The sequence below is a fragment of the Odontomachus brunneus genome, unplaced genomic scaffold (genome assembly GCF_010583005.1).
Source record: "Odontomachus brunneus isolate Ranch 3 - 2012 unplaced genomic scaffold, Obru_v1 Obru_scaffold_130, whole genome shotgun sequence".
Lineage (NCBI taxonomy): Eukaryota > Metazoa > Arthropoda > Insecta > Hymenoptera > Formicidae > Odontomachus > Odontomachus brunneus.
The window spans coordinates 567479-576092 of record NW_022639580.1 but is presented as its reverse complement, the minus strand read 5'-3'; the positions used below and the strand labels follow the sequence as shown (position 1 = coordinate 576092).

General features: G+C 37.5%; 2 protein-coding genes and 1 long non-coding RNA gene across 8 annotated transcripts in view; 1 reads left to right on the top strand and 2 right to left on the bottom strand.

The window, feature by feature from the left end:
* The window catches only part of LOC116850005, a 65922-nt gene that overhangs the window by 32231 nt on the left and 25077 nt on the right, over positions 1 to 8614 (bottom strand). The gene's annotated exons all lie outside the window — the stretch shown is intronic.
* Positions 2962 to 4557, bottom strand: LOC116850009. The gene is made up of 2 exons (XR_004379238.1): positions 4409 to 4557; positions 2962 to 4066 (listed from the first exon to the last, which is right to left on the bottom strand). It is a non-coding gene; the product is annotated as an uncharacterized LOC116850009 (long non-coding RNA).
* LOC116850002 (ATP-binding cassette sub-family G member 4-like) lies at positions 4057 to 8047 on the top strand. 3 transcript variants are annotated; one of them, XR_004379233.1, is made up of 5 exons: positions 4057 to 4252; positions 4336 to 6099; positions 6714 to 6814; positions 6901 to 7335; positions 7698 to 8046. XR_004379233.1 is itself a non-coding variant. In XM_032827764.1 (2 exons), the coding sequence occupies exon 2, from the start codon at positions 4391 to 4393 to the stop codon at positions 6188 to 6190; it is 1800 nt and encodes a 599-aa protein (XP_032683655.1). In that variant the 5' UTR covers positions 4057 to 4252; positions 4336 to 4390; the 3' UTR covers positions 6191 to 6284. The 3 variants fall into 3 exon arrangements, 1 of the variants encoding a protein (XP_032683655.1); XR_004379234.1 differs by having other exon boundaries at positions 6502 to 7335; positions 7698 to 8047; XM_032827764.1 differs by lacking the exons at positions 6714 to 6814; positions 6901 to 7335; positions 7698 to 8046 and having other exon boundaries at positions 4336 to 6284.

Genomic DNA, 8614 nt, shown 5'->3' with positions numbered 1-8614 from the left:
GGGAGGGGGGTTATCAGCAGTCGGTAATGAGGGAGGGGGGCATACCGATGTTATCGGCGGTCGGTAATTTTTACCGATCTTATATACCAACATTTAATTTTTTACTAATATTTAATTTTTACCAACATATATTTACATAATTTTTACCAGCATATTTACATAATACCAACGATCGGTAATTTATTACCGATATTATATACCAACATTTAATTACTTAATTTTTATCAGCACATACATATTTTTACATAATTTTTACTGTCATATTTACATAATATCGATGATCGGTAATTACCGATATTATATAATATTTTCTATCTACTTTCGATAGATCATTTTACCGATCTGCGGCGGTTTTTTCGCGGCGGTTTCCGCGGCGGATTTTGCGGCGGATTTTGCGGCGGTTTCCGCGCCGTCCGCGTCGCCCATGCCGCCCGCGTGATATTCTTATTACTATGGAGCACGTACACTGTGTCCCCGCGACAAGATTTTGCAAACGTATGCATTCGACAATTAGATGCGCAAGAACTAGAATGTGACACATGATATTCTTATTACTAATGAGCATGTACACTGTGCCCCCCCGTGACAAGATTTTGCAAGCGATGTATGCATTCGACAATTAGATGCGCAAGAAAAAGAATGCGACACATGATATTCTTATTACTAATGAGCACGTACACTGTGCTTCCGCGACAAGATTTTGCATGTTATACATCATGGATAATATGTTATATAAAAAACAGTAAAGAAACAGTAAAGAACGGTAAAGAAACGGTAACGTAAACGGTAAAAAACGGTATGAAACGGTAAAAAACGGTAACGTAAACAGTAAAGAAACAGTACCGTAAACGGTAAAAAACGGTAAAGAAACGGTAAAGAATAGTAAAGAAACGGTAACGTAAACGGTAAAAAACGGTATGAAACGGTAAAAAACGGTAAAGAACGGCAATGAAACGGTAAAGAAAACGGTAAAGCGATATTTCGGCTGTTGCAGTGATTTCGAGTACACGTACAGAATCTCGAAACGCAGACCGTGTGGGCTCTCCAGCAGGCTCACCAACACATTCGTCTTACCACAATTCGAGGGGCCACATATTAATTACCGATCATCGATATTATGTAAATATGACAGTAAAAATTATGTAAAAATATGTATGTGCTGATAAAAATTAAGTAATTAAATGTTGGTATATAATATCGGTAATAAATTACCGATCGTTGGTATTATGTAAATATGCTGGTAAAAATTATGTAAATATATGTTGGTAAAAATTAAATATTAGTAAAAAATTAAATGTTGGTATATAAGATCGGTAAAAATTACCGACCGCCGATAACATCGGTATGCCCCCCTCCCTCATTACCGACTGCTGATAACCCCCCTCCCCACGGTGACGTCATACCCCCCGCCCGCGGTACCCCCCCGCCCCTCACCCCCCCTCGGAGGACCGGAGTTAGAACCCCTATATTATACCTACTAATTTTATTTAGGATTATTTTCTTTATATATATATATATATATATATATATATATATATATATATACATGTTACGTATTAATTGTGTGTATTGTTGATATACTACTGACAAAAACTTTTTATTTAATTTAGATTTTTAGTCTTTTATGTAGAGTTAATATGTACTTCTTATAATATAGTGCAGATCTCATTTTATTTTAAAATTAGATAATATATTTGCATTATTATTTGCATATTTTGCACAAGATGATTTAAGAATAAGTTTAATTTATGATAATTTCTATGAATAAACTTAATAATAATTTGTTTAATTTGTTTTGACATGCACTGTCTATTATAACCTATCATAAATTTAAATATACGTGGATAAAAATATTTTTATAAAGCGGAAATATTTAAATATATATAAATATCTTTAAAATAAATTGACATCATATGATCAATATTATCTTTCATATTGAAGTCACTATTTTCATGTTAAATTCAATGATTAGGTTAATTAAAAATTTTTTCAAAGATTCGATTCGATTTCATTCGATTTAATTCGATTCGAGTGAAATTTTATCGATTCGATTCGATTAGAATTCGAAATTAAAATCTGAGATTCTGTTCAATTCGATTCGACATAAAAAAATCTTTGATTCGCATATCTCTAGCAGCAATTAATCTGCCAATAATAGCAAAATTTAGGGCACGGTGTAGAATATTTCTGCAAATCAATGCAAAATCAACACAATATCATCAACCAGTACCAGTCATTCACATAAGGATCTATGGTGATTTATAAATATACAAATTTCCGATTATAACATTGAACAGTCGCACATTAAGGCTGCCTTCCGTTTCCACGCATAATGCGCATGAAGCGCAGCGTTAGAGTGACAGAGATACGAAAGTAAGATAAAATGAGAGGGGGAGCACTCGGGTGAAGTTCTCGAACCTAGGTTAGGTTAGTTCTCGAACGCATGAACTGCCTCAGCTCCAAGTCCAGTCCGAGTGCAGTCCATGCGATCTCATGCGTTCGAGAACTAACCTAACCTAGGTTCGAGAACTTCACCCGAGTGCTCCCCCTCTCATTTTATCTTACTTTCGTATCTCTGTCACTCTAACGCTGCGTTTCATGCGCATCATGCGTGGAAACGGAACGCACCCTAAAACATTCACATTATTACGCATACATGAATGTTAAGGAAAAATCCAAGTAGCAATTATCTTATATGAATATACTACAGTTTGATATATTCCAGTGCGAAGTGGGGAAAATTTATGTGCGCGACGATAAAAGATAAATTGTTTGAATAAATATAAAGTTTCCTGAATCATTATTACGCTTGGAAATTCTCTTTTGTCGGACACAAGAGGAAATTTTAAGTTCGTATTAATAATCGTTATTTGCCACACGTGAAAAATACCCAGGCAAATTTAGAATTACATGTGAGCTTTCATGTTGAATCGCGAGAGAGAGAGAGAGAGAGAGAGATTATAAATGCAATATAACATATATTTCATTATCCGGATAAAAATACTAATCTAACTTCAACTCTAAATTCAGATCTGAGATCTCATCTGGGCGAGTAACGATTACGTAGGCCTCAGATTCGCGAGTCACAAATTTCCTACGGTTCATGAATGAAACCTAACAATAATGACACTAAGTTTAGTGGTGCTTTATTGCGCACCGTCTCATCACAGTCGTCATGATATTTAACATTCGCTTCAATTGGTGGAAACATTCTTGCGATTTGCGATTCTTGCTATCGTTACCGATAGCGTTATCGGTACTACAATCCTCACTTTCGCAGCATATTTCTTTATTTCCTGCAATTCTTATGTGTCTTTTCATGCATAATGTAAGTTAAAGAAGTTCCTGTTACGTGTTTCCTCTATTTGTAATTAACAGCTCGAACTTACGACATTGCTATTGTAAATATTGATTGATGTAAGCACATATTGAATTTGCAATCGTTCATAATACAGCGGCAACATTTGAATCTTACATTCAAGAGGTGATGATCAAGCGATTATATATCATCTGCTTGATTACGGTTGGTACAACTGTACTTGACCTACGATAACGGCAAGATATAGAACAGCCGTATATAACGTATGTGACGCGCACGACTCTATCGTCTCGTATGTACGTACGTAACTTAAATCATATATCAATTTCTATATTTGCGAAACGGATAGTATTAGCTAGATAATTTACTTCGGTTTTCTTTACAGTGTGAAATTATAATACAGTGCGAAAATATCACGTTGTGCTGCATATATATTTAAATCTAAAAAATTATACTTTTACGGCAAATATATAAATATTTAATAATACAACGACGACTGCGCACCGAAAGTGTAAAGTTTACCTCCCTAGCTAAAGTTTACCTCGCTAGGTAAAGTAGCGTCTCGTTGCAATTCCAAGTATAGTCTCGTCGCATCATCGTTCGGGCGTCAAGTTGCTGATACAGCAAAGGAGGAAACTTTCGGTTCTCATGTTGCACAGTTCGATTTCGACCATCATTCCGTTGCCTATCGTCGAAGCGCTTTTTCCGGGTCCGAAAGGTCAACAACGTCCAAACAGTGCTTTCTTTCTACGGAGTGAAATTTCTTCAGACAATTAGGGATTACAATCGAGATACCCATTCCAATAAGGAATACCTGCACGAAAGTAGCAAATCGTGGGTAGAAATTCGTGCATGTGAAAACAGTTCTTGCACGTGTCAACTAACGAAAAATCAAGATTGAAATTTGTAGTGATCTCTTTTTATGCTACGAAGGTTGGTATTCTCGTTAGTATTCTAGTCAATGTTCTAAAATTATCGATGAATCAACAGAGATTATAAAAAGATACTATCATTAGATAACGAAAATATTCGGGGCGACTTAGAGTCAAATAAACCGTAAAATCTGGCACAATGGAGCGCAAACTCTACCTCACCAACATAACATGCAATCAGAAGATCGACGTCAAGTTCTTGGATCTATCGTACGCAGTCCGCACTAGATATTGCGGATCGAAGAAGCAGATCCTCAAAGGTCTAAACGGAATTTTTCGATCCGCCGAGCTGACGGCCATTATGGGGCCGTCGGGTGCCGGCAAGACAATGTTGCTGAGCATCTTGAGTGGCTTCCAGGAAGGCTTGTACACGGGGACGGTGGAGTACCTCAAACAAGGTAACAAGCAGAATCGGTACAGTTGCAAAAAACAGCTGTGCTACATTCAGCAGACAAACCATCTGCATGACTACTTCACCATCAACGAGGTCATGATGATTGCGAGTTATCTGAAGATTGATCGGAGAATTTCGCGTAAGTCAAGGCAGATGCTGATCAACGATATATTGAGCACACTTATGTTATTGCACATCAAAGAGACCCGAACTGACCGGCTGAGCGGTGGTGAGAAGAAAAGACTGAGCATCGCCTTGGAGATGATTGATAATCCATCGCTCATGTTCTTAGACGAACCGACTACTGGTCTGGATTCTTCGGCGTCTGTGCAGTGCTTAACCGCGTTGAAGAAACTGGCGCAAACCGGCAGGACGATTATCTGCACCATACATCAACCCAGCACAACGCTTTATGAGATGTTCGATCACATCTATCTGGTAGTGGACGGTCACTGCATGTATCGCTCGCCACCAGGCGATACGGTCAACTACTTTGCTCGGCAAGGTCTTCAGTGTCCAAAATATCACAACCCTGCGGACTACATGCTGGAAGTGGTGTCAAAGGAGTATGGTAATTACGACGAACAGTTGATCGCGGCAAGCAAGTGGCCTGAGTCGAATGACGAGATATGTTCGTCGAAGTTATCATGCAACATGACCCGACAGAAGATATCCAACAACAATCAGATGATAACATTGACGTGCCCGCCAACAGAACTGATGCGATTCTGGGTTTTGCTGCAGCGCTACATGATGTTAACATATCGTATGCGCAAGACGGTGTATATCCAACTGAGCGGTCACTTATTCGTATCGGTGCTGGCCGGTCTTATTTATAAACACACCGGCAATGATGCCAACAAAATATTTGGCAACCTCTGCTATTTGTTGGTGAGCACGTTATACCCATGTTTCTTCGGATTGATGTCGGCCGTGATCAAGTTTCCCTTAGAGATTGTCATTCTGCGGAAGGAGCACTTCAACAATTGGTACCAGTTGAGAACTTGTTATATAGCCATATTGGTGAGCACAATACCGTTGCAGACGATCTACGGCTTCCTGGGCTCGTCCATCACCTACTACATGACCAGTCAACCGCCTGAATTCTCTCGCTTCTTCATGTATCTGCTCATCAATATCTTATCTTTCTTCATTTCCGAAAGCCTGGGCTTAGGATTGGGCGCGACTTTCGAACCTGTCAATGGATTCTTCGTCGGATCTATCATCGTGTGCGCCATGTTCTCTCTCGCCGGTCTTATAGTCTTCTTCAAGGATATGACCAGTTTCATGTACTACATCAGTTACCTGAGCATGCTACGATACGCCTTCGACGGTGCGGTTCAATCCGTCTACGGCAATGGCCGTGAGAATTTACAATGCTCAGATATTTATTGCCATTTTCGAGCGCCGAGTACGATACTGGAAATGCTCGACATGACTAAATCATCATTTTGGTACGACGTTGCTATTTTGTTGGGCTATTATATCGTGTTTTGTGTTTTGGGTTATATATTGCTAAAAATACGACTATCTAGAATGTATTAATAAAATTAGGATAAAAAGTATATAATTATGCTATTATTGCTGTTATGAACTTTGATATGAAAGTAATCAAAATAAAGATTATAATTGGAGATAACTTACGTGGGAAGACACTCCATAGTTTCGATAATCAACATTGACTCGAGAAAAGAGTACATTGAGAAATTGTGGGCGACTGGATCACATACGCAAAATTATGCAATTTAAATATGTTTCTGGAAATTTATTATTTTTACGCACTCAATGGCGCCTAGTAGTGATATTTTAGTTTCTTTTCTTTTTCGTTGTTTCGGAACCTTCGATTGTATTTACAGATTATCGAACATCGAACAGCTGTAAATCTTGAGCAGTGCCACAATAATGTAAGCAACAATATGAGGTTTCCCGCCAGCAACTCGGTGCACGCGATTAAAATTATCCTCGCAATCATCTGAATTAAAATTTGATCTTATTTTCAGCCTTATTATTCCATTCAACACATATTTTGATACTTTGAAACCTATACGTCAACCTCTTTTGATTCTAGTTAACCTATCCGAGTTGAAATGTTCCTACTTTTAGCCTGCCTATTCTATTTAACACTTTTTTGACGTAGGAGAAAATAAAAAGGGAAATTTCACACATCATGTGAGTAGGAGTAAATTATATCATTATAATTAAGGAAATATTCTAATGTGACGGGTAAAAAACTGACTTTTTGCGACTTATTATAGCTTGAGGCCTTGAAAATATGTCCCTAATATACCAAGATGAAAATCGTTAAATTGATCGAGTTATAAATGTTTAAAGGACACATCCTCCATACGGCGCGCCAACTGAGATGAATGACAAAGTGTTAAATGTTATTCAACCAATTTACGAAGATTTAACTATCGGTGGTTTATTACAGCAATGTCTCGAATAATTTACTCAGGATAATAACGAAAGTTTAAATTCATTAATTTGGACAATTGCACCAAAACATCTGTATTGCGGAAAGAAGATGATGGATGCTGCAGAGACAACGAGCACATTAAACGTTTTGAGCAGCGAGCGTCGTATGAGTCGAAAGGAACAAGAATTGCTAAGAGACAAAAGAAGATTAACAAACATGGGTTCTTTGAAGTTGAGGAAGATCTTTTGTATGGTCATGGTATAGCTAATTAAAAGTAAGTTACTGAAATTACTCATTATTTTCTTTATAGATACATGAGAATCTTTAAATGCATTTTTCTCCAAACGATAATTTTCAAATCGAGTGAGTATTTTTCTCAGAAATTACTGGATCGACCAACTTGCAGTTTTATACACATATAGTGTATATGTATTAAACTATTGCCAGAACTATAATCTTTTAAATATTTTTAAAATTACTATTTTCTCGGACTGCGAAAAGGTAGAATTTTTTGTAAAAATTCTACTACTATTTTTCAAGCGCTATTATTTGGTCAATTTTTCTTCAAATTATTTTATTTTATTTCACGCGATAATCACATTCATAAAGAAAAAAAAACAAGTTCGTTTATTTCAGATAACGAGGACGGTGGCAATCAACTCTCCCGATGGAAGATATTTTGCGGTGTGACCAGTTTCGTCTACTAGTATTTCTTCAATTTTGAATAAAAAGCTTTGACAAAATATGAGATATTTCTTCAAAGATAAAGAAATGTCAATACGAACCATTAACTTTGTAGGTTTAACCATTTGCTTGAAATTAATTCCCAAATATTGCCTTGAAACCGGGTGAAGAAAAGTGCTGATGAAAGTCAACGAATGCTATTGGAAGTTTATGATAATTATATTTCACCGATTTCAACATGTGAGTACTGGTTTCGACGCTATAAAAAAGGTGATTTTGACACGGAAGACAAGGAACGTCCAGGCCAGCCGAAAAAGTTTGAAGATAAGGAAGTGGCAGCTTTATTCGATCAAGACCCGAGTCAAACACAAGAAGAACTTGCAGAATCATTAAATGTTAATCGATCAGCGATTTCCAGACGTTTGAAGGCCATTGGAATGATTCAAAAGCAAGGTAACTGAGTGCCGTACGAGTTGAAGCCGAGAGACGTAGAAAAGCGCAAAATGAGCTGTGAATTGTTGCTTCAAAGACACAGAAGAAAAAGTTTTTTGCATCGTATCGTGATAGGTGATGAAAAATAAATACGCTACGATAATTCGAAGCGCAAAAATCATGGTACAGGCCAGGCGAACCATCAACATCGACGGCAAAGCCGAATATTCATGGCGCCAAGCTCATGCACTGTATTTGGTGGGATCAGTTGGGTGTAGTGTATTATGAGATGCTCCAACCCAACGAAATCATCACTGGGGAACGCTACCAACAACAATTGATGCAATTGAGCTGAGTATTGAAGCAAAAACGGCCAGATTACGCGAAAAGACACGACAAAATGATTTTCCAGCACGACAATGCTTGGCCACATGTTA

What these genes read in the sequence shown, in the direction of transcription:
- LOC116850002 (XM_032827764.1), top strand. Translation starts at nt 4,391, where the DNA reads ATGGAGCGCAAACTCTACCTCACCAACATAACATGCAATCAGAAGATC.